The sequence below is a fragment of the Anguilla rostrata genome, chromosome 15, assembly GCF_018555375.3.
Source record: "Anguilla rostrata isolate EN2019 chromosome 15, ASM1855537v3, whole genome shotgun sequence".
Classification (NCBI taxonomy): Eukaryota; Metazoa; Chordata; class Actinopteri; order Anguilliformes; family Anguillidae; genus Anguilla; species Anguilla rostrata.
Genome location: NC_057947.1, coordinates 8,551,608 through 8,576,652, shown reverse-complemented (window position 1 = coordinate 8,576,652; position 25,045 = coordinate 8,551,608). Strand labels below are relative to the sequence as shown.

The 25,045-nt window shown below is 48.7% G+C and overlaps 1 protein-coding gene across 17 annotated transcripts in view; it reads left to right on the top strand.

Moving 5' to 3' along the window:
* The window catches only part of LOC135241186 (bromodomain adjacent to zinc finger domain protein 2B-like), an 80,545-nt gene that overhangs the window by 40,756 nt on the left and 14,744 nt on the right, over window positions 1-25,045 (top strand). For 4 of the 17 annotated variants that reach the window (XM_064311365.1, XM_064311364.1, XM_064311366.1 and 1 more), the window contains 18 exons: window positions 4,283-4,420; window positions 9,288-9,476; window positions 10,945-11,106; window positions 11,712-11,905; window positions 12,321-12,530; window positions 12,903-13,331; window positions 14,463-15,078; window positions 15,950-16,207; window positions 16,837-16,897; window positions 18,909-19,017; window positions 19,398-19,499; window positions 20,086-20,311; window positions 20,512-20,604; window positions 20,798-20,859; window positions 21,234-21,299; window positions 23,048-23,113; window positions 24,310-24,354; window positions 24,606-24,638. In XM_064311365.1, coding sequence (XP_064167435.1) covers window positions 4,285-4,420; window positions 9,288-9,476; window positions 10,945-11,106; window positions 11,712-11,905; window positions 12,321-12,530; window positions 12,903-13,331; window positions 14,463-15,078; window positions 15,950-16,207; window positions 16,837-16,897; window positions 18,909-19,017; window positions 19,398-19,499; window positions 20,086-20,311; window positions 20,512-20,604; window positions 20,798-20,859; window positions 21,234-21,299; window positions 23,048-23,113; window positions 24,310-24,354; window positions 24,606-24,638 — 3,057 coding nt within the window. In that variant the 5' untranslated portion in view covers window positions 4,283-4,284. Of the gene's footprint in view, window positions 1-4,282; window positions 4,421-9,287; window positions 9,477-10,944; window positions 11,107-11,711; window positions 11,906-12,320; window positions 12,531-12,902; window positions 13,332-14,462; window positions 15,079-15,949; window positions 16,208-16,836; window positions 16,898-18,908; window positions 19,018-19,397; window positions 19,500-20,085; window positions 20,312-20,511; window positions 20,605-20,797; window positions 20,860-21,233; window positions 21,300-23,047; window positions 23,114-24,309; window positions 24,355-24,605; window positions 24,639-25,045 lie in introns of those variants that run through there. The other 13 variants (XM_064311376.1, XM_064311360.1, XM_064311374.1 and 10 more) reach the window with 9 other exon arrangements.

Sequence of the window (25,045 nt, the reverse complement as noted above, 5' to 3'; positions counted from 1 at the left end):
GTGACTTCTCCCGTTAGCGCGCCGCGACTTCTCCACATTAGCGCGCCGCGACTTCTCCACGTTAGCGCGCCGCGACTTCTCCACGTTAGCGCGCCGCGACTTCTCCACGTTAGCGCGCCGCGACTTCTCCACGTTAGCGCGCCGCGACTTCTCCACGTTAGCGCGCCGCGACTTCTCCACGTTAGCGCGCCGCGACTTCTCCACGTTAGCGCGCCGCGACTTCTCCACGTTAGCGCGCCGCGGCTTCTCACGTTAGCGCGCCGCGACTTCTCCACGTTAGCGCGCCGCGACTTCTCCACGTTAGCGCGCCGCGACTTCTCCACGTTAGCGCGCCCCGACTTCTCCACGTTAGCGCGCCGGGGTCCGTTCGATCAGGACCGCGCCGGTGATTAGCGTCGGCGGCGTGAAAGGGGCACGTCTTCATTGTTAACCCCTTCCTGTCATCACGCACCGTTGCCACCGCTTGTCAGACCTCTCCCAATCCGAAGCCGTCCCCGTTAGAGGGGCGAGACCGGGAGCAGTCTGGATGCTGCTGGTGGTTTTCAGCAGCACTTCAGACGGGTAGGGTGGCGGGGGGGGGGGCAGGGGGGCCGGACGCTGCTTTCTGATGCCTGACATTTAGATGAACTGTGGCCGTGTGACTGAACCGCTGCACCCGCTAACCTCAAACACTCCCTGCGTTTTCCACACCCCCCCCCCCCCTCGAGGGAGCTTTTCACAGGACGGGAACGAGGGAGCCAAAAAAAATCTCACAAATTATTCACCTCGCAGCCAGAGCCGGTTTCCAGTTCCTGTTCCAGAATAGGAACGGCTTTTGGACAGGAAGCAGAGATGTAAGGGTCTCCATTTTTTACATTTTTTTCCTGGCCGTGGTTTGTCACCCGCTCGAGTGGTTTTGATTCCCCTCCCTTCTTTCCACCCGTCCGTGTCACGCATCCTCAGTAAACAGAGAGGGGTTGTTATTTGTCCCCCCGCCCGCCGCAGCCTCCCGCGCTGCGTTCGGCAGGACCCGGGGAGGCTGCTGGGATTGGCGAAGGCGGAGGGAAGGTGCCTGTGTCACCAGGCAACCACGCAGAGCAACAGCCAGGCGAGCTCATGCCTCGAGATCGACTCGCGTGAATGACGCGGGGGAGAGAGAAAAGGGGGGGGGAGGGGGGGTGAGAGCTAATCACTGGACCATTAGGGTCAAAGACGCTGAATATATTCACGGTTATCGCTGACCTTATTCACGGAGAAGCCAACGCGTGTAACGCATACATTTATCGGTGCGTTTGGCATATTTGATTAAACAAATATAAAAAAATGTCGAAGGTAGAGGAAGGGTCTACGCTCTGGGTGGGGGGGGGGGGAGGTTAAAACGGGCACGTGCGGCGGGATCAGCGGCAAGGCTCTGGGGGGGGCGGAGCTCCGACTTTGAGCGGGGTCGAGGCGTCCCTCGCGACGCGACGCTCTTCCTCTGGCCGCTCCTTCCATTAGCAGAAGAGACACTGTGTCCGCACCGCGATTACCGCTGATCCGCGCTGACGGCTCTGCCGCGGGATTAGCGCCATTAGCGACGGCCATCTGTTACCGAGGCGGATAAATAAGGGGCCGGGGCGAGGCGCGTGCCAACCGGCCGGGCCCCGCGAAAAACAAAAACAGCACCCCGACTCCCGGGGCAGCGCGGGCGCGCGGGCGGGGCGCAGCACGTTTCTTCGCGAGGCGACGCGGAAAGGATCCCGCCGCGTTCGAGCGTTTGAGCGATCGGTGGCATTTCGAGGCGCGCGGCGTAGCCACTCCCTCCTAAAAAAAAAAAAAATTGGGGGGTGGGGTGCGCCGTTTATAACCTGGAGCTGAAGGGACGTCGCCGTTCGCGGCGCGGCGGCCGCGGCGCGTTTTCGAGTCGTGTTTGCGGACGTGACTCTGACTCCGCGGGAGTAATGAGTCCTATAAATCATTCAGAGCAATTAGCGCGGGCTCCTCCCTTCCGCCGGGTCCGCAGCCCGCTGTTCGGGACGGGTCTGCGTCGCGCGAGCCGCCTCGAACGTGCTGTCAGGAGCGCAAGATTGGTTGCGCGCCCAAGTCAAATTAATTTAGCCGCTCGTGGAGATTATGCAGCGTGCCGTACAGAACCACTGTGCCACGCTGGTAATTACCTATAAAATCAAGCTAATTCTGATGCTAAACCCATTTTCATTTCTGATAATTAAGTCAGGGTTGGTTCCTTTAATACTGGAATGCACCGTTATTGTTGCAATCATCGGTGTCATGGTTATTTTTGAGCAGATTTATCATTTTTGTTATCAAACGTATTCACTGCAAGTAATCAGTTTGTGGCAATGTTTAGGAAAACACCTGTTCACTATTCTTTCAGTTTAGTTCTTAGCTATTCAGGAAGTACATGAGTGTAAATGGGTTTTATTGTTTAAACAATGAATTACGCAAGAGGTAATTATTGCTTGTTCCGCAAATGAACTGTGCAGGTTTGATTCAGATATATACAGACGCAGTTTGAAATGTGGCGTTGCTGTTGACTGGCAAAGATAAAGTTGCAGGTTTGAATCCTAAATATGAATCACTGCAGTTGGTACAATGAACTGTTTCACTACAACCTTCAAGAGTGTGTTTAACAAAAATAGTGTGAGCTGATTAGGCTGATGTATGTGGCTGCTTTCTAAGAAAAAGACTAATGAAATCTTTTGAAATAATGTGAGAAAACCCATATTTATGATTAAAGACAAACTGAAGCCAAAATGCACAGGCCTGTTCCTTTGATGTTGAAATTCCTATTTCATTTTGAGATTGATTGATCTGGACAGTTTACCATCTGAAACCTAATTGTATCAATAGAATGTTAAATGGATAATGTGAAAGAAGACAGTCCGTTCACCCTTTGAATTGCTAATTCATTTGATGTTAAGACGTTAAAATGACATCTCCCCCGTTTGCTAGTTAGCCCACTTTCGCTCGCACCGCACCTACCCTATGCTTCGCGTCGGAATATAAATTTGCAGACGGTAAAAGAGAGCGCTTACTACACACACCCCGACTCCTGTTTATGAAGGCGATATTCCCGCCCGTTTAACATGGCAGATTAATAAGCTCTGTGTGTTTTTGTGAAAACGCGAGAGCAGGCGGGAGGCGGAACATCGAGCGGCGGCAGCCGTCGCGGCGGGGAGGAAGCGGCCTCTCCAGCGGCGGCTCGGCGCGGGCTCCGTCCCGGCGCGTCGCTGGCGACTCATCAGCGCTGCTGGCGGGGAGGGCCGTTACTTGATATTCAGCAGATAGCTTTGTTTCCCAGATTTAATCAGCAATTCGGCTGCCGCACCGGAGGGGCGTCGCTGGGGAGGGCTAGAAATTGTTTATGAGTAATGATACAATAACAAAGACGGCCCACGAAACAGAACGCAGGGGCTGCGCGGCGAAGGGGCTTCACAGACACGGCGCTGCCTGCCGCACACCCCGGAACCAGTCATATAAATAAATAAGGATTTAAAAATTGCGTTTGTGAATTTATTAATTTTTTTTTTTTTTGTAAGTGTCAAATTTTGATTTGGATTTGTGGACCCTTCCGTGGGCTGGTCAGAATGGGGAAAATATTGAGATTGTGAGATTTTTGTACTGGTAAAACCTTTTACACGTGAGTCGTGACACATGTGGAAGAACTGGGGGAGGGAAACCTTTGTTATTCACACATTTGTGTTCAGGAGAAACATTCTACCACTGGTACTTACTGCATGGTCTAACTGATGAGCACAGACACATTTTAAAACCTGCTATTTGCTTGTTAACGGCATCAGTTTTAAGCCGTGTCAGTTTTACAGCGTGTATTAAAGAGGCTGTGCTCAGACCTGCAAATCCTGCTGCTTTAGTCCCTCTGCCTGTGCCAGAAACACTCACCCTTTCAAACACACTGACCTTCCTTCTCATCACCAGCATTGTTTTCATGCAGCCAAATGCAATTTATTTTAGAACAGCAACTTCCTCTGGCAAAATTGTTGAAGCAAAAAAACTGGTGGGTTCCAGAGGTAGGCCTCTTTGTTTTGTCGTCAGCGATTTTGCATATCTGGTAATTAATGATAGCAAACTCCCCCCCAAACTCCCCGAACGGTGACCTTTCAGAATCCCACTTTTAAAGAGAGACGTTTCAGGGGTTCGTGCGTTCGGGAGAAAGGAGGAGCGGGCAACCGCCATTGCTAAATGGAAATATTGTTGAGGGTAATTCAGATGTGAAAGCGAGAGTCGCAGTGGGGGTGTGTGTGTTTTGTCTCTGTAAGTGCGCTGATTGGATTGTGTTTGACAGATATGGAGTCTGGAGAGCGGCTGGTCTCCCCGTCGTCTGCTTCCTCCTCCTCCGCCGCCCCCTCCTCCCCCGCCCCGTCCTCCAAGAGCGGCCTCACACCCGGCCCCACCACCCTGGGGTCCACTCTCACCACCTGTGGTAAGGAAGCGCACGCACACACACGCACGCAGGCTCACTAACACATGCACACACGCGCTTATGTGAATACAGAGACACACTCACATCTGCACCGACTCTGATGGAAATGATGACATTCAGAGACATTCTCAGTAATGTGCACAAACACGCTCCCATATATAAACACACACGAACACACATGCGCACACACACGCAGGCTCTGCTGGAAACCAACACATACAGAGGCACTTACTCGCGCACACACTAATATAGACAAAAAGACACACTCACTCAAGCATGTACGCCCGGTCACGCACTCTGACAGAATCCACCAATCCCGAAACACATCCACACAGTACCCAGTTTCCCCACCCCCCCACACAAACATGGAATATATAGTAGGTTTTTTTATTTTTTTTTATTCATGCACATGTACATCGTCTATTACCTGCTTCCAGTCTCATATATCCCTCTCAGATTTGCTGTCATATGTGCGTACACGCAGCATTCACACTGCATTGCAAGAGAGCGCTCGCTCTCTCCACGTATGACAAATTTGAACCAACATAGTAGCTGCTTGGTGCAAATTAATATGCCACAGCATTCATGCAAATTACGCTGCAGTGCTTTAGGTTTTAAACTGAAGTGTTTTGATGTAACGTTCACCTTCAACCGGGAGCTCTACTTGACTCTTTCCTCCTTATTTTTTTTTGAGACCGTTCCAGAAAAGAAAGACCCATTTCTCAGTGTTAATTACGTCTGTATCATTAAGCCCGAGAAAAAACCTTTTTCCCCAGCCCAGCCCCCCCCCCCCCCCCCCCCCCCCCCCCACACTTTTCAGACAGTTTGTGTGGAAATTGAAAAGCCCGTTGCATTAATGAATACCAAACAATTAAAAAGCCCTTTGTAAGATGTGCTCCCGCTCAGATGTCTCTTGACAACCTTTAGCTCCGGTTTAGCCTGTGTCATTTGACATTTCTGTCAGCCGCGCAGAAAGTGCGCGGCGGCTAACATCCCCCTGTTTTCTTTGAATACTAATTGTGGTCAAAGCCATTACGCGACCGGCGGCATTGATGCGTGAGCCGTCGGATAGCCCTGACCAGAAAATAACATGCAAATTTCCAAACTGATTTGTGATTTTCCCCCCCTTTTATGATAAGAAAAGCAGGAAACATTTCCTGTGTTTTTTTCCTTTTTACTTCATGCTGTTAGAATGAAGAACTCATTACTGCTTTTCTCATGCATAAAACATGTTATCCTCCTTCACCATACGTGTTCTCAGATTTTTCTAGATAAGCAATTTTGGACGATGCGCTGAATTAAATGGTGGAAGCGCGCTAAGTAACTGTGGTTACCCAGTGGTTTTGAGAATAAAGTCAGCTGTGATCTGATGAGGTTTCCATACCTATATGGCTTGTATGAAGTTGTAAGACGGCCAAAAAAAAAGAATCTCTTATTTTCTTGATTGCCCGTTTCTTCTGCGATCGAATTACACATGCAAACACACACTTGAACCCCCTGTAGCACTTACTTCAGTACCTCATTATCTTAGTCGCGTATATCTCCGAAATACTTTTCAGGTTGCATTATAAAATGCATTACCACAGCGGATTAGGATCAATTCCTCGGGATTGCAGTTCAGATTGAGGCGTGATAATAGAAGGAAGATTACGGCCCCGTGGATGTTCTTACCTTGTAAAGCGCATTCTTAATTTGCACTGACGCACGCACAATGCCAGATCCTGAAATTTTTCTAACGTCCAATAATGCACGTATATATTCCCCAAAGCATACATTCATTAAATAAAGTATGTTTCTGTGCGCGGGAATCATCTTGAATTATTTGAGCGTGAAGAGGAATTAAGTTCCTCTTTTTTCTTCTTCTCCAAAATCTATAAAAATGCTTACACGTGAGAATTTGGCGAGTCGCCTCCATTGAAAAATGGTTAAATGATACACGTGACCCCCAGGACTCCTGGAGGAAGAACAGAGCCGCAGAAACGCAGTGACGTCTTCCATTTCTGCTAGCTGTCAGATCGGTAACGCAGTTAGCAGCAGACTCTGTGAGATTACAGACGACTAGAAGAACACTACTACCTCCTTGGCTGAATCCTACTAAAAAACGGGCTTTTAAAGAAAGTTCAGTTTGACCCAGTGTGAGGCACAGGAAGCACTGTGTAATTTTATGTCTGCTTTGCTCTCCTGCGAAGCCTGATTTAATTATTCTGCGGCTTGAAGCGCATTAATATTAAAAAGGCATTTGCAGATGTCATTCCCCGTTACTTGGACAGCAGCGCTATAGAAACGGATGCCGGCCTTTTCGTATAATGCTTTCTCTCATTTATCTCGCCATCAGCTGCCCAACCCTCAGATGCCAGACTTTAAATATTCCTTTTTATTCTAATGCGATTCGGTGCGTAGATTCTCCATTTTGGATGTAAACGGGCACGAGGCCAACACAATGAGGCCTTTTTGTACCTCCTGAGGAAAGATTTCCTTTCCTCTCGGCAATCCGGGATTCTTTGTTTCCCTCTCTTATGATCTCTACCCGTGGGCTGGTTCTTCAAGCTTTAGAACAAGCGGTTTCATAAGCTAAAATATATATTTTGCTATTCGTGTACCTCTTCAGAAATTGCCTTATTTCCTCCTCTGTATATTTATGTTCCGCTTAATATGTGCGGTTTAAATAAAGTGGGATGTAAGTGGGGATTTAATCAAATCTTCTCATGTTGCTATTTGTAAATCACACCCGTAGTGTTTGTGGCTCTCTTGCATGAGGGCTTTGCTTTTAATGAACTGGAAATGTAATAATATTCCTGACTCAAAATGGAGGAGGTGAGGTGGCTGTTTTTACTGCTTTATTCAGTAACTGGCCTACTTGCTATTTCCACCAGATAGGGCTTCAGCAACGAGGGTCGTGTCAAACTAAATGAGAACGACAACAAAGGCTTGCACAGCCATATATATATATATATGTGAAAAATGTTCATTAATAAAGAGCGTGTTACTGTGATATTTTCATATGCTATTGTTATTTGCGCGTGCGCATGCGGCTCCCAATGTTCTGTTGTATCGTGAAGCACACGACACATTCATGAAATAATCAGAGTAATGAAAGACAGAGTGGCATGTATGGATCAGGTCTATTCTGGGTGTGTTCCCGGAAGCACGGGCACCAGTGGCTCTATTAGCCCCCAGCGGTCTGGTTAATAGGCCGGTTGCAAACCTGGTGTCGGGCTATAAATGCCTGATCATAGCGGGAAGGAAAGTATGCATAAAACGGGGTCTCGGTGAAGGAACAAATTCCCCCCCTTGTTAAGTTTTGTTTTTATTATTTTATTTTATTTGTTTATTTTACTGGAGCGTTTTGGGCACGCGCAGGCGCGTTTGTACTCGTTTGTAGCTAGCTACAGCAGGCTGGAAACTGGGAGCAGGTTTGAGGCCTACTCCCTTAGTCCTGATCTCCCTAGCAACATCAGCAATCGCCCAATCCATTTTTCACATCTGTATTTTCTTTTCTTTTTTGACATTGCGTTTTCCATAAAATCATTTCAAAACACAAGTAAATAAATAAATAAATCTGGACAATGTAGGTCTGCTTTTGAGTGGAGGAAACGTTGACGCGACGGCGATGTCCTATTGAAACGTTAAATAGGGGAACGAGTAAAACGCGCGCTCCGTGTCTGATGTATACATTTAGTTATTATGGCGTTTGGAGAAACAGATCTCTCGGACTCCATTCCTCACGCCCTCCGCCCGTCCCCCGGTTCCCACAGCCTCCGCCGCGAAATAAATGAAATTCTCCCAGTCATCACTTTTTATGTGTGCGCATTACCTGGCACATTGAATGACTGTTGGAACAGCGTGCGCAAGCTTTTTCTCCATCTGTGCTACAAAATTGAATTTGCATGAAATATGTTTCCGCGCTAATGTATCTGACTGTGCTAGAAGACAATGCGCGGGGCTCAACATGCCAACGCTGACTGCTCGCGCTGACATTTTTATTCAGGAAGCGTTTATAAGCGAGCCGCGCAAACTTCTAGGTGCCGGCGGTGATTATGATGAAACGCACGGGCGCTGGGAGTCTGTATTTTATTGTCTCTCAAAGATGTAAAAGTAGAAACCGCCATTGCGGACGTACAAGGACTCTCAAATTGCAACGTCTAACATATTGACTGGAATGCAGTTTTATGCTTTAGTTTGATGTGTCCGCTCAGATGACCTGGTTTTGTGCCCCTCTGCTACACAAAACCTGTGTGTGATTTGTGTAAAGATAATGTGTAGAAATCGTGCGTACATTAAGAAAACACTGAATTACATTGCAGACTATCCAAATGTGCCTCACAAAATTCAAAGAATAATAATTTGCTGCAAAAAATAATTTACCTGAGCTTTTATTCTTAAAAAAAGTACAACCTTGTATGTATATGAAAAGATGGAAAATGAATGATTTTTTTCCACATAGAATTTTGACCATATTTTATTTTTGACCACATTAGCTAACTTCAGGTAATACTGAGTGCACATGGATTTTCCCGTTCATTTTCAAACACGCGCAAGTGTGCCGGTCCTGAAATATGCATGTTAAATTCCCTCAGAGCGAAATCCCAGACTCCAGAATCTGTGTCTCGTATTTGTACAGCTATGTTTAAACAGATCAAGCAGAATCTCGAGAAGCCTCTGTCCTTCACACAGGCTAATGCCTTTATTGATAATGCATAAAACATTCTTCTACCAACTATAGTTTGTTAACTCTGTGGGGAGATGTTATGATATTAAACTTTAACATGCGTGGAGATGAATTATTTAGCTGCGGTATTTTTGCTCCTCGGAGCGTCTTGCCGTTAAATAACCGGGCGCTCCTCCGCTCTGTCTTCCGTTCCTCCAGGACATCTGTTCCGGGCGGGCAGCGACCAGACCTTCAACCTGTCCACGGTCTCCAGCGCCTTCCCCATGCTCAGCCACCCGGCGTTCGGTCTGTACACCACCAGCTCGGGCCGGTCCGAGTTCGGGGGCCTGGGGACGCTCGGCGTGAGCGCGGCCTTGGCGGCGCACCCCCAGCTGGGCGCTTTTCCAGGTACCGCCCCCCGCTCCCCGCCCCCCAAAACCCGTCCTGGGCCTTAAATAACCAAACTCTTTCAACAGGTCATGCGCTGGAGTTGGAGAAAGACCACGCGGTGCTCAAAATCCCAATTCACACCCAGCTATCAGTCGGTTTTTTTTAGTACACAAACAACCAGAAACGACAAAAAAAGATAAAAATGTATCTTTTTGAAGGGGCCAGTCAATAGGTCCGCTTTTGAAAAACGCTGCATTCGCTATCTAGCAACAGAGGCCACGTGGATCAAAATACAGTAAAAGTGTAGCTGTCGGACATGAGAAGCGCTGGGCTGCTTTCATTTCTGAACGGCTTTAATACCGGGCATGAACGCGGAGGCTCACTGGCTCGTCTTCTCCAGAGGTACGGAGTGGGAGGGGCCTCGCGGAGAGCACGGCTGGCTCGCGTGGTCCTTGCAGCGCTCAGTCAGAGTGACTGACAGCGCTGTAGGGCGGTGCTTTATGGGAGGGAGATTCGCAAGGCGGGTGGTGGTCACGGGGACCCGGCGGAGTGCGTGGCGGGCGGTGCTTTTAAGTGTTTCCTGTGGTCTGCACGCACCTCTCGGCTGCCGCACGCAGTCACGCAGGTGGTTTCACGCGTGAACGTCACCTCGCTCACCTGTGAAGCTTCGCAATGCGGGTTCGTTTAAAATAAGTACGATTTAAGGGTTGTGGTGGTGAGAGAATTTAACACCCATTTAATCGCTAACTTCGTTTTATGTATCCGTTCATAAATAGTTGAAAGTGAATTGACTTTGTTTGTCTCTAGGCACAGAGTAACACATTCAAACATCGCTTTACTGTGTCTGATTTGGAATAGTAGGAGAAGCTGTGTTTTTGCAGCTGCATAATGTCTTAAATCTCATCTGCTTAACAACTGAGCAAACCTTTCAGAAGAAGCCATAAATCTGTAGTGAATTAATAATCATCAGCTTGTTAATAAAGAATAGAAATCAAAGACAGTGGGATGCAATGGTGGGCCATGCATATTGCAGCTGAACGGAAAGAACTGTCTGAAACAAATGATATGAAATGTCTTTAGACACGACCATGTCTCAAACTTGCATGCAAAAATATATTTTATTGCCCAATTTCGAATGTGTTTCTCTCCTGTCTGTATCAGACTGCTGCCTGTGAGCACTGAAAGGTGATAGGTCACGCACTGTGTTTCTCTCCTGTCTGTATCAGAGTGGTGCCTGTGAGCTCTGAAAGGTGATAGGTCACGCACTGTGTTTCTCTCCTGTCTGTATCAGAGTGGTGCCTGTGAGCTCTGAAAGGTGATAGGTCACGCACTGTGTTTCTCTCCTGTCTGTATCAGAGTGGTGCCTGTGAGCTCTGAAAGGTGTAAGGTCACGCGCTGTGTTTCTCTCCTGTCTGTATCAGAGTGGTGCCTGTGAGCTCTGAAAGGTGAAAGGTCACGCACTGTGTTTCTCTCCTGTCTGTATCAGAGTGGTGGCGAAGCTCTGAGACCCACGGACACGGCTCCGCCCCCTTCTTCCCCCCGCTCCTGGGCCTGCCCCCCATGTTCGCCCCCCAGGTGCAGAACCACGAGCCCGGCCCCTTCCAGTCCCGAACTCCCAGCACCAACGGCCGAAGCAGCAGCAGCAAGGGTACGGCCTTCCAGAACCTTCCGCAAGCAGAAACATTCCACAGCATTCATACACGGAAGGAGCGAATGTTCCTCTCATTCCCTGTCTTTACTGTACACAAGGACTGAATGTTCCACAAACTGTCCCTGTCACTACTGTACAGAATGAGTTATAGCACAGTAAACGAGAACGGAAAGGGGCAAACTCCTCGCGGGCAAATTTATATTAAATACGTTTAATCGGCCCTAGAGGCAGATGTAAGAGATGTAATTGTATTAATCATTAATGCGAGCAGGTGTTCAAAGTTTTCACTGTGAATATGTTAACAAAGACTTCTTCTGTGGCACACACGCACAGATTTTTTTTTTACCTGTTGAGAGTGCTGTCACACTTCTCCTCAATACCACGTAATAAAAGTGAGCCTTTTCGCTGCTCGCATAAGCATCATCCCATTTGCACAGTGTTAGCTTTCATACTTGTAGTTCAGGTACCGGTTGTCCTTTGAGCAGCCATTTTCCGTTTGATTGTAGTCCATAAGCTTGTTAACTGTGTCAGCGCCGTGTCATCGTCCAGTACCCGGTGTACCTGCTGTATGGTGAGAGGCTTATTTCCGCTTTCAAACGCAGGGGTGAACGGAGCAGTGAACGGGGGCGGCATCCTGGCGTCCTCCAGGGGGAGCTCCACCCCCGCCGGTACCCCCACCCCGGCTCCGGCGCTCTCCGAGCGGATGAAGACCCCGAATTCGGCCGGCAGGGTCCAGAAGGGCAGCTCGGACGGCGGCCAGGCGCGGGAGAAACACGGCCACAAAACGAAAGACAAGGTGACAGGGCCCGCCCCGGCAGGATGCCTTCTCCGCACGCACCGCAGTGCATTGTGGGAAGGCGGAAACGGGCCAGCTGAAGTGTGTGAACGTGCGACCGGTGTTGTGGTGCCGGTCGGATACCTGAGATCCAGACACCTGACACTGTAGCTGTTAAGCTTAGGCGGAGGAGGAGGAGGAGGAGGAGGAGGAGTGAGAGGGAGGGAGAGGAGATGGGTGAGGGAGGTGGTGGAGGTGGAGGTGGAGGTAGAGGTAAGAGGGTGGAGGTAGAGGAGGTGGGAGATGGAGTAGTGGAGATGGAGGTAGAGGTAGAGGTGGAGGTGGAGATGGAGGTGGAGATGGAGGTAGAGGTGGAGGTGGAGGTGGAGGTGTGGTGCGCTGCTCTCTCTACTGACGGCGCGCCTTCCTCTTACAGAAGCTGAGCAAGAAGGGGGCGGAGAGCTCCAGCAACAGCGACAGCGAATCGGCTTCCTCCTCGGGCACCTCGAGCGAGGGTGTGAGCAGCAGCGACTCGGAGGACCTGGGAGACGACGACGAGGACGACGACGAAGAGGATGATGATCAGAGCAACGACAGTGAAGACTCGGACTCAGAAAAGGAAGCGCGGGAGAAGAGGAAGATGAAGGTAAGCTGTGGTTGAGTTTACTCTGCTGATCAGTGTTGTTTTTGGCCATCCACAGCTCAAACTCTGAAAGCTTTATAAAAATAAACCCTCACTGAAAGTTAACAGACAACAGTAAGTGTATATGAATTACTGAGCTTATGGCCTTTCAGATATTCACGCTTTTAAAATCAATTCAGTTGACATTTATGTACTAATACATGCAAAAATGATTTTATGTTTTTATTCTGGGCAAATTAGCTTTTTAAATGTGTTTGTATATTTATTTATTTTTTACATGATGATAATTTAAAATTATATCAGTGACATTGGCATTTCCTTTGTGGGTGGAACTCCTCAGGATGCCTAATTTGCATAACCCCTCCCTCTGCCCAGGTGCTGAGGCGGAGCCCCAGCGAGGGCAAGAAAGAGGGGCCCCGGTCCGTGGAGGAGGAGCCGCAGGACCGGAAGGGCAACCAGCCCCGCGTCTTCCCCGCCGAAGCTCCTCCGTCCGCCCACCTCCCCCCGCAGCCCGCCCCGCTGCTCTTCCCCGGCTCCAAGGCCCAGGAGGAGAGCGCTCGGCAGCACCACCAGAGCGTCATCCAGGCCATCGGGCTGGCGGCCAGCTCCAAGCCCCTGGCCCTGGTCACCCAGCCGCGCAGGGAGGCCCCGCCCAACTGCCACGCCCCCGCGCCCATGCCCCTCTCGCTCGCCCTCTCGCCCTCGCCCAAGCGCGCCGCCCCCTCCCCCGAGAGCGTGCGGACGGGCGGCCGCCACCCGCTGCAGGAGCCCCTCTCTCACATCGCCGATTTCAGACTGAAGCCTGTGAGTTTGCCCCGCCCCACCCTGCTCTGCCCCGCCCCGAACCGCCCCACCCCATCCTGCAAACAAGCTAATATTTTCTACTTGAGAAAAAAATGATTTTAAATCTTGTAAGACTGAAGCACTTAAGACAGGCTTTTTTGCAGTGTGTGTGTTTTATGCCAAGTTCAGCCGCTAAATACACACACGCACAGGCTCGTTTAAAGTTAAAACCAATTCCCCCCCCCCCTCCTCCTCTTCCTCCCCCCCTTCCCCCCCCCCCATTATTTAAGGCGGAATGGCGTAATTCTTTTTTGTTTACGTTATTATAATATCTGCGGTTATTCGATGACTCTCATTGTTTCCGACGTGAGGATTTTGAAAGGTCAGTGGCGTTTCGCCGAAACGGAGAACGAAACGTCTGAGGGCTGTTGTCGGCGGTTTGATTGCGTTTCGGGCGGCCCGGGCCGTGTACATGAGTGGAAGTGACAGTGCATTTAGCTTTATTGGAATTACGGCACCAAAGCAGACAAGCAATTAACCGGGTACTGCTTCAGGAAGCTGGCTGTTATCAAAGGGAAAGAATTCTGCTTGTTTTTTTTTTATCAACGCAATTATTGTCGAGGAGTCAAAAAGCAGCCCTTTTTGTGCGGTCCTTGTTGGGTAAGAGTGTGTTGTGCGGTCGCAGGAAGACGATTGGTTTCGCATTAAAATCCTAGATAACTACGTTGGGGTAGACCTCGGGGTTTTTCCGAAAACATGATAAATCCAAACGCATTCTTTATGTCTGTCAAAGATGTTTCCACGAAAGCCTATAAAATTATGCTGCGAGCTAAACGCAAGTGGTTGATTATTAATAGAATTATGGCACATGCTCTCGCTTCATAAATGGTTGATAATTGAGTTGATTTTAATACACAAAATATACGCAAGCTAACGTTCGTGTTATTCAACACAGCGCCGCCATTGTGTTGTATCTATTTTGCTGCACTCAATTATTTCCAACGGTAATGATTTGACACAGTTTCTTAGGAAATGTGAAATGTTGTACTTTAGCCACCTGCTTTTCACAGTCTGCATTAATGTGGACTGACAGCTCCTGTAATTGCATGTTTCACCCCCCCCCCTCCCTTTTTTTCCTCCTCTCTTCTGCAGCCTTTTCTTTCCCCGGAGCTGAAGAAACAGCAGGAACTCTTCAAGTCCCAGAAAACGGGGGCGACGTCGCGCCTGTCCCCTCCCAAACCGCCGCTCGGCGGTCACAAGCTAGCGCCCCTGGCGGACAAGCACTCCAACCTCTTCCTGTCCAACGCCCTCCTGGGGCAGCACCGCAACGGGGTCATCCAGACCGCCGTCCAGGAGGCCCCGCTGGCCCTCATCACCAAGCCCCGGGGCCAGGCCGGGGGCCCCGACAGGCCCCTCCCCCCGGCCCCGGCCCCCGGCGCCGGCTTCCCCTCGCCGGTCAACCTGAGCACGGGGGCCAAGGCCCCGCCCCCTCCGGCCGTCGTCTCCGTGGTGCGGGCACGGCCGTCTACCTCACCGGGGCGGGGCGGGAGCCCCGGGGCCCCGCCCAACGCCGCTGCCGCCGCCGTCGCCATGGCGAGGGCGCTGTCCCAGAGTCACCTGGCGCAGTCGCTGGTGGAGATGTTCCGCGCGGCCGAGTCCGACATCCCCAGCAGCAAAGACTCGGATGACTCTGCCGAGGACGAGGAGGAGGAGGAGGAAGAGGAGGAGGAGGAAGACTCGGACGAGGACTCGGACGACAGCCCATCAGGTCCGCCCCGAGCTTCGCCCTCCTCGCTCACTGCAACAAAAAAAGCGTCTTAAAAATGCGTTTAGTCTTATAATCAGACTTAAAATCAGTTTTTTTCTCAAGTAGAAAATATTAGCTTGTTTTAAGTTATTTGACAAGTGAAATTCTCATATCCCATTGGCAAATCTTGAAATGAAAACTGTCTGACCTCATTGGCAATATCTTTGTCTTATGTCGCGAAAAAAAGAAACAGAAATAAGATTTAAAATCTAAATACAAGACTAAAATACTTGCTGAGGTTGACTTACTGTTTGGTTTTTGCATTGCTCTGGCTGTGTTCTGCACGTAGTCTCCCAAACCTCTGACCTCATGGTCTGGGTCCAGCCCACGCTGCAGCAGCGATAGACACGCCCGGGGCAGACATAGGTCATAATCTCAGAGGGCGGGGCACAAAGGGCTGGCCTGTTTGAGGACCACAGTGTCTCCTTACTCACCCATTTCCCTGTGTCCCCTTCGCCAAGTTGATGCAATTCTACAATATTGAACCATTGAACCAGTGACCGAATCTTGAACCAACATACCAATAGCTTAACTGCTTTTGCCAGGCTTGTAGTGGGGCGGTACTAGCCTGGTGGGAGAGGTTAAAAGGTGTAACTGTGCTATTTGATCTGATTCAGCTGTAATTGAATACTTGCCCTAAATCATGCTTAGTGTGATGGTTTGATAGAATATTACTGCGAGTGATTCCTTCAGCTGGCTGTACAGTGCCGACAGTCCCCTGGTTATTGCTTGAAGTTTATTGTAATTGTATGTAATTGAATGCTGAATGCTAAATGCTAAATGTGAGTTGCACCTTAATTCCACCTGTTCGCTTCCCACTCTCTCCTCGCAGAGTCGGAAAGCAACCTGGAGAGCAACTCGGACGGGTCCGAGGAGGACGCGAAGGACTGCGGCGCCATGGAGACGGACGCCCAGGGGGAAGACGCGCCCCTCAAACTGGTCAAGACCCCCTCCTCGAGCCGCTCGGCCGACTGCTCCCCTCTCAACCTCATCAAAACCCCCAGCTCGGCTGCCCCCCCGGGGGTCGGCACGGGCGCTGCGGCCTATCACAGCGCCCCCTCCTCGTCTTTCTCTCTCGCCACGCCTCCAGGTAACCACGGAGACCGGGCGGACCTCACTCCGACGCGGCCAGTACTGTCAGAGGGCCGATAACACGTGCGCTGCTCCTGTTGATAACAACACCCATGCAGAGCAGGGTCTAATAAACCAGTGTCTGCTGTCATGTAGAGATGACAAGCGTGAGATAAACATTGCAAAAACTGTGTCTACAAATTGGTGCCGCCTGAAGTCTCTCTCCCAGCCCTGCCCCACATTAAAAGGACACGCTTTCAGGACAAAAGTTCCATCTTGCAGTGTAGTCCAGCTTGATATTCCCTCACAAGCGAAAATGACCTAGCTCCGGAAAGGAGGCGAACAAACATAAGGAAATTCCACTGAGAGACCTGTGCCGGATAGCATTGAGTTAATTTCCATTAAACACTGTGCCACACTTGTCCAAATGTATATACATATACAGTACTGTCACTGGAGGAAACCCAGGGAAGTTTTAAACCCCAGGCCTGGAGAAACTTCTCTGGTACTGAGAAGATTAACCCAGCAGATCAGTTCAAAGGCCGAGGGGCTCTTAGCATTTTATTGGGAGCGGGCTTTTAATTTGGCACATGTGGCTCTTGTGAGGAAGAGCGTTCGGGAGGCTAACGAGTGACCGCTCTCTCACAGGGCACGGGAAACGGCGGAGGGTGACGGACGAGCGGGAGCTGAGGATTCCACTGGAACTGGGGTAGGCTGCCTGGACACCACGCCCCTCGGCGTGTATTCAGGATGGGTTAGGTTTGCACGTTCGGCAACACCATCGCAGGGTGTCACAGACACGCCATTGCTGTCTCTGTTGGAGACGGGATGCAGTGGGCGTTTGATTGGTTGAACTTTGGCCACGTCCTAAATCGATGAGGATGGTTTCTCGCTGCGGGGACTCTTCTCTCCATGACTTGGTGTGAGCGAGGGCACAGAGATCTTAGAGGATTAAGTGCTGCAGAGACCTCCCTCCCTTTCCACAAACCCCATTTTCCAGATCTTTCCATTAATCGGGAAAATACAGATTTTACACTGAACAGTATCTCTCTGGGACTACTATTATTTGGCTTCATTGCTGAAAATGGTCTTATCTGCTTTCAGAGTGAAAACGCTCTATGTGTGTGCCTGTGACATATGCTGACACTCTGATTCAGGTTAAGACATTTAGGTGATGAAAAAAAATTGACTGTTCAATCAGGAAATATCTGGAAAAAAGAACGATTTAGAGGGTGGAGGTATAGGGGTGTTAGCTCTGACAGCTCTTCTATACTGACAGGTGCACAGATTCGCTTCCTGGCATAGCGGGAAGCATTGTATTTGTGAATCTGTTGGTCGATATGGAAACTCTCTGATCTCTGGGCTGCAATTAAATGTTGTAAGCTAATAGCATAAGTTAAGGTTTTGCGTCATCTGTAGTCTTCGACGATTTGAACGCTCCAGTGACTGACCTATCCTTCCTGTGGAGAACAGTCACTACTTTCCAATTGCACACGGCTATTAAAACCCGACTGTGACGTATCTACATACTGTCTCAAACCAGAAGCAAACCAGCCACACAAGCAAATGGAGCTACACTGTGCTTAGTTTCTATTGGCAGCAGTGTCTGAATATGTCACAGTCTAAACCTGTGCTATTAACCCTGGTTTTAAACAGGTATGCTCTCAGGTTTCTCTGCCTTCAGGTGAGGCTGTTCAGGTAGTCAGAAGTTCCTGCTAAGCCTCCCTCCAGCATCACATTTTATAATTCCTGACTTACCTGTGTCATAATATGAGCAGAAACACCATGGTCTCATTCACAATGGATCTGTAGACACACATACTGCAGGGCATGTATTTCTGGGTGTCTACAGAGAGGACAAACACTTAGGTTTTCATTGATTTGGCAGTGTTTCTTTGTATGTAAATTATCTTAAGGCCATTTTGTAGTCACCACAGAAGTCTGCAGGGCCTGCATAGACATAAATGACATCATAGTGGATCCTGAGCAGTTGTCTGGCCAGCGCAACAATGTTTTTTCAGACCTGTCGTTTTACCTACAAGTGTACCCTGTGTCCTACTTCAACTTTTTCTCTGAATGATGTCATTGTTTGGAATTTGTGCGCAAAAATGATGGGAAATGTAGTCCATAGAGGGGATCATTTGTATGCTTTGAGTATGCTGGACTACGGAAAGGCAAATGTGCGCGGGCAGTCCGTGTGCGTACGTGCCTGCTACCCGTTTTCAGCGCATCGCGAGCACCTATGCCCACCGCAGTCTTATTTGGATACTCACAAATCTGCTCTTGTCCTGGGCAATTATGTGTCACCTTCACACTTGCACCCGCAGAATTGAGAATGATATTATAATAACGGCTCCACTTTGGTTTATGGCTCAGGGTAAGTGGGTAATGATGTGGCAAAAAACACGGGGACAAAAAAAACGTTTCCCCCGGAGCCTGTGGGTTGCCGCAGAAAGAACGAAGTAACAGCTAACAGTAATGAAGCGCCGCCAGAGCTGTAAATATGGTACTTTAAAGGCAATAATAATAATACTAATAATACTAATAACAATGATAATAGTTATAATGATAATAATAATAACATTTTGCCTGCAGTACTAGCTCTTGGTTCCTGTCTGAGACGTGTCTGTGCCGGTGTGCTCGGTCGGCTGAGGCGGCGCGTGTTGATTGGAGGGAAGGGTCATGTGACCGTGACCGTCCCCTCCCCTCTCTCTCGTCAGGTGGCAGAGGGAGACGCGCATCCGGACCCTGAACGGGCGCGTGCAGGGCGACGTGTCCTACTACGCCCCCTGCGGGAAGAAGCTGCGCCAGTACCCGGACATAGTCAAGGTACCCCCCCACGCCCCCCCCCACCCCCCCCCCACCTGCCCCCGCGCCATTTCACCCGCTGCTGACTTGATGGAAGAGCTCACATGTGTACTGCTTGCTTTGTCTGCTTGTGCTAGCCGCTGTAGTACCTCTTATAATAGCTAGCTGCATATAAATTGATGGAAAAAAAAAAACTGAACGTGATGGTAATGATGTGATTTATGATTCACAAGTCAATGTGCCAGTGGATTGTCCCCAGAGCTTGTTGAACCCGCAGCCAGCCCTTCTAGCCGCCAGCTGTCGCCTGTGCAGTAGGGTGCTTTCAGTGTCTCGCATTACAGCCTCTCCCCTCGAACGCTGGATATCCTGTCTCACCAAAGCCATTATCTTCTCTTCTGTAGTATCTATCCAGAAATGGAGTAAGTGACATCACGCGCGATAATTTTAGCTTCAGTGCAAAAATCAGGGTTGGTGACTTCTATGAAGCCAGAGATGGATCGCAGGTGACTGTTTTTATATCTATTGCCAGTTTTTCTCAGTTCTTTTTTTCTAAAGCATAAAGTGTAGGGATGCTCCATCCTGACCCGTCGCCCCCACCCCAGACCCCTCCCCCCATTCCCAACCTCCCTCCACCTCAAATCCCCCACCCCACCCTTCCACCTCCCCCCCCCCCCCACCATCAGCGTAGGGATGCAGTTTATCTCTGGGAATTTGTGCTAAGTAAGGATGGGACAGAGGCGGAGTTAAATGGTGCAGAATCATGAGAGTGGCAGGCCCAGAGCCCCCTCTGAGAGACCGCGTCTGGCCCGCCCACTAGCGCATCATCTGGAGTCCAGTGAAACCCAACAGCAGCAGATGCTGTGTCCTCCTCTCCCTCCAGTCAGCTCCCCTGTACAAAAGAGAGGGGCGGCAGACGCACATAAGCCCAAGTAGAAATGCACCAGGAGCAGCTTGAGCAGTTTAGAGAGTGTGCTGTGTGTAAACGGGAGGAGGGAAATGTGATGCTGCTGTTTAACGTTGGGGGGGGTGGGGGGCAAGGGGCGAGGGGCGAGGGGCGAAACGCTAACGCGGGCGTCCCGTCTGTGTTAGCAGGGGCTGCAGTGGAGCCTGCTGAAGGGGGAGGACGTCCTCCCCCGCATCCTGGCCATGGAGGGGCGGAGGGGGGGGCGCCCCTCCGCCTCCGAGCGGCAGCAGCAGCAGCAGCCGGGAGACGGCCCCCGCTCCCGGCGCAGGAAGGGCCGGCCCCCCAACGTGGGCGAGGCCGACGCCCCCGGCGCCAACAGCGCCAAGCTCCTCCGCAAGCTGGAGGCCCAAGGTTAGCGATCTCGCTAAATCTGCCACGTTTACATCACATAATAGTGATGCTGATCAATGTGTGTTGTCCCTGTCAAATAAATAAATAAATAAATATGGTGAAGAGCGCCGCCCTGTCGCCCGCGTTCTGACCCGCGCGGTCCTGCTCGGGAGTGACCCTTGCCTTACCCCCTTCTCCCCTACCCCCCCCTCCCCTCGCAGAAATCGCCAGGCAGGCAGCTCAGATCAAACTGATGCGGAAGCTGGAGAAGCAGGCGCTGGCGCGAGCAGCCAAAGAGGCCCGGAAGCAGCAAGGTGTGTAGCGCACCGTCTGCGGCACTGCGGCTAATACACCATGTCCTCTGCTTCTCCGTGGTGAAACCACAAACTTTACACCCCCTTCCCCCCTCTCTCTCTCTCTCTCTGTCCCCCTCTCTCCCTCTCTCTGCCCCCCCTCTCTCCTCTCTACCTTTCTCTCTCTGCCCCCCCCTCTCTCTCTCACCTTCAGCAATCATGGCTGCCGAGGAGAAGAGGAAGCAAAAAGAACAAATCAAGATTCTGAAACAACAGGTACGGGCCCTTCTCTCTTTAGCTTTCACTTTTACATGAGTACTTCATCACTTCTTTTTCCTATAATTCTTCCAGTAAACAATACACCAACAAAAGTCTTTTGTTAAAAGTTGGAAAATTATAAATTTGCAAGGAAAGTACTCAAATCCTTTTTTAGAGGAACGTCTCTTTTTTTGAACAAAAAATTTTGAAGAGAACGGAAACATTCTGCATTTTCAGAGACAATGTTTAGAGAAAACTTTGAGACTAAACTTCCATCTTATACTAAACTAAAATTTTATACATATTATATTTGTATGAGTGCATGTTATATTCAATATTGTATTAATGTACACATATAATATTTCATTCCATTTCCTTCTGCATTTTTGCAGGAGAAGATCAAACGAATTCAGCAAATCCGAATGGAGAAGGAGCTTCGGGCCCAGCAGATTCTGGAGGTGTGTTGGAAAATGGGCAACATTCGGCAGAATCGGAGTTAAAACATGCACTTTCTTGGAATGGCCATCTTACACGTATTGGGGTTATTTCTGAATTATGATGCATTCTGGGTAATATCCATATAAAATTATGCAAAATTCTAAATTGGTTTTAGTGGAAGGCTATTGAATATTAGGAGTCTGTTCTTGCCTTTTCAGACCATGGTTGAATTGTACATAAATGATTCTTTTTTTATCTGACAATAGCAACAGTTAAGCGTACGGAGGTGGAAAAAGCTATTTTCCATACACATACAATTATCGAAGCTCCAAAGTGTTTTAGCGGGCCTAAATCAAATTTGAACTGACACGGTTGGCAAGCCATTCTCAACAGGATTTCTCACAGCTGTTAATCACATATTTAAATGCACATAATTTATTCTTCTGCAGTTTTTCCCTGCTTTGTAAGTCCCGTCTTTTTTTTTTTTTTTTTTCCCAAGACCTGAAATGGAAGAGTTCAGAGTTGATCATGGGTTCCGAAGATCTAAACTAGATTTACTGTAATAATTTTCCCCAATTCTCCATTACTAATTGCGCTGCTGGAGCTCCAAACGATAGGAATTGTTCACATTTTAGGGAATTTACAAATGTGAGAATGTACGCAGATTAGCAAATAATAGGAAGGGAAGAGCTGTGTGACAGACAGACACACACACACGCGCACACACACGCACACACATATTTAACAGAATAGACACATGCATCAAAGACTTGGTTTTCAAATAAATTACAACTTCAATTAGGTGTTTCATTTAGTCTTTCCGTCTGTGTCTCTTATTTAGTGAGTTGCACAAATGCAGAAAATGCATTGTTCCTCATTATTACCTACCAGCAGTGCAGTTTTCTTCACTCCTGTTTCCTCATAGAGGCCTCCATGCTGTAACTACTCATAGATAAGGGTGTTTGTCACGGAAAATATAAGTCACAGAGCAGTCACAGCAGAGTTGTCATGGAGTATAAAATTAGCAATGTTAAATAGCGCAGCAGTGGGAAACAATCAAAATGACATGCACAACTGTAGCAACAGCAACAAATGCTTGAAGTTTCAAAAAAGAAATCAGCAAGCATGGTTTTTGCCTTTAATTAAACAAAACATTGTTATAAATTGAGCATGACTAAAATAATACATTTCTTTCAACTGTGTTTTTGTATAAAATGTTTTTGTGTTGCAATTTTTGAGTTTTCGATGGAGCACCTGTTGTCACTGACAATGTTACCAAAACAGAGGAAGAAGCGCTGGGCATCAACACTGTCGACAGGGGCCGTCAAACATCAGATTGCGACCACTGTGACAAGGATGGGAATCCTGATCCCAGTGCATTCCAGAAACAGTGCACATTGTCACACTTTGTTTCCCCCAGCATTTGGCAACACGGTTAAAAAGCTTAGGCCTATAGAAATAATAAAGTTGACTATTACCATCCAAAAAAATCACAAAAAGCACTAAAAACAGGGTAATCATTTGAATGGCCAAAAATGAGGAAATCAGTGAACTGCCATAATATTGGAAAATTTCACAGAATATGTGACAACCAAAACTTCCGTGACAAAGACTCGTTCGTATTATTCATACTCCCGGACACCCACAACTCTGAGCTGAACAGATACGTCTATTCACTGCACACAAGGCGAGGGACGTGTTCGTGACAGATAAAGTGACTCAGTGGCTTGGTTGTGCAACTTCTCGGCTCGTTTTTGTGTGTACACAGGCGAAAAGGAAAAAGAAGGAAGAAGCAGCAAATGCCAAAATTTTGGAGGCTGAGAAACGAACAAAGGTTAGTTTGAATGGCCTGCGAAGGCTGGAGGGGGGAAAGGTCACAGTTGCGCTAATATGAACGCTAGCGGTCGCTTGTTGCAGCGGCCTGCGTGTCCACACTCAAAGTTCACCTCTGTGATTGCTGGCACTGCATAAACTCATTCAGGCTAATGCAGGGTGTGGCTCAAAGACAGTCTTCCGTGTAGTTTGTTTTATTCAGGCAAAGGGAAAGCAGAGAGAGTGACGGATAGAAATGGTGTTAAGGCTCGCTGTGCTGACACCCGGAGAACTGTAGCACGGCCACTGTAGAAGCAACCACCATTCGTACCGAACTGGCTTCTCCTAGCAGAAGACTGCTATCTGGCTTTCATCAAGTGCAGAGCGGACATTTGCTCTCACGGGTCATATTTTGTTCCACATTTGTCAAAAGGTACCTGAGCTAAATGCTATGTGCTAGCAGATTATAGGCACTTGATTCTGCTTGTGCAGTGCAGGCTCTCACTGTACCTGCAGCTGGCAACTTTATCAGCCGTCGCAATGTTGCGAAAGCATTTTGAAAATCGTGACACCCATTCGCCCTGCCCACAGAAACAGAGGCACTGCCCCACACCCCCCCCCCCCCAACCCCCAACCCCCTTCTCCACACACCTCATCATGAATGCACATCAACATTTATAACTATGACTCCTCCGCAGGCAGGATCTCAGACTGACTACTACTATGTCAGTCTGTGATCCTGGAATAAATAAAGGAACTAGTTCTGTCCAATTCTCTTTTTTTATTTTTGGCATTAGACCGTGCCGGCGATGCAGGCATGGGTTTTCCACCATTGCTGAAAATTCTCAACATTTGCAGCAGGCTGTATGTGCTGTTGTGTGAACGCACAATGTCAATCTCATTGTCGACTGGCTAATGACAACCGGCCTATCGCTTTGATTGGTTCCCCGTTGTGAAACACTTTGTTTTGAGGATAAGAACTTGGGCCGCATCCCTGGTTGTAGAATGCAGAATTTGTGGGTGCAAACACAATGCATGGTGCTGGAGTTCTGCCACCGCAGCTCTTTCTGTGATTGCTACCCTGCATGACCGTTTCCTTTCATGATCTTTCTAAAAAGAGTTACCTACTGCAGCTGGCCAATTTTATAAAGCTTCAGTATAAAGCTTTAAAATATAAGTTGTTTGAACTGAGTTTTTTTTTTTTTGCTTTTCTTGAAGGAGAAGGAGTTGCGGAGGCAGCAAGCTGTCATGTTAAAGCATCAGGTAAGTACTCGCCATTGCCCCTTTACCTCTAACTTTATGCTTGAACTATTTTCCTGATTTTAAAATGATTTGGAAAGAGGGCTCTCTTTATAATGCCTTTATTAAATCCTTCATGGTTTTTTCTTTGGGTAATTTCCCTACTTTTGGTATGAGGGTAATCTTGCGGGTGTTAATAAACTTGGTTTTTTTTTTGTTTTTTTTATAACTCTGTGATTTCTGTCTCATAATGCTTTGCCAACTCTTTCTCCCAGGAGTTGGAGAGGCATAGACTAGATATGGTATGGGTATGTTTATTTTCGTACATCTAACACCGCATCGTGAACTGGTTGTGATATGGTTGTCATAGCAGTGCATAAAAAGCGTAGCTCTGGCTGCTGTCATACTACATTCTTCTGCATGGCTTTCTACGGCAAACGTGCGTCGTATACATCTGCTCTGTGTGTGCCCGGGAGGCAAAGGGGGGGGGGGTCCCTTAGAAACGGCCAATCGGCTCGCCTCTTCCTCAGAACCGTACCTCCCAGCACTCTCATGGTCTTGAAAGAACACGTGTCGTGTGCAAAGTCATCCATTGCATTGTTTTTTTTGTTTTTGAGTGACTGCGGAGCGCTTGAATTCTAGCCCGGAGAGTAAAGCCGCAGTCTGTCTAAAGAGCCTAACTTTCCCTTGCCTATCCGATCTCAGTCTTGTGCTG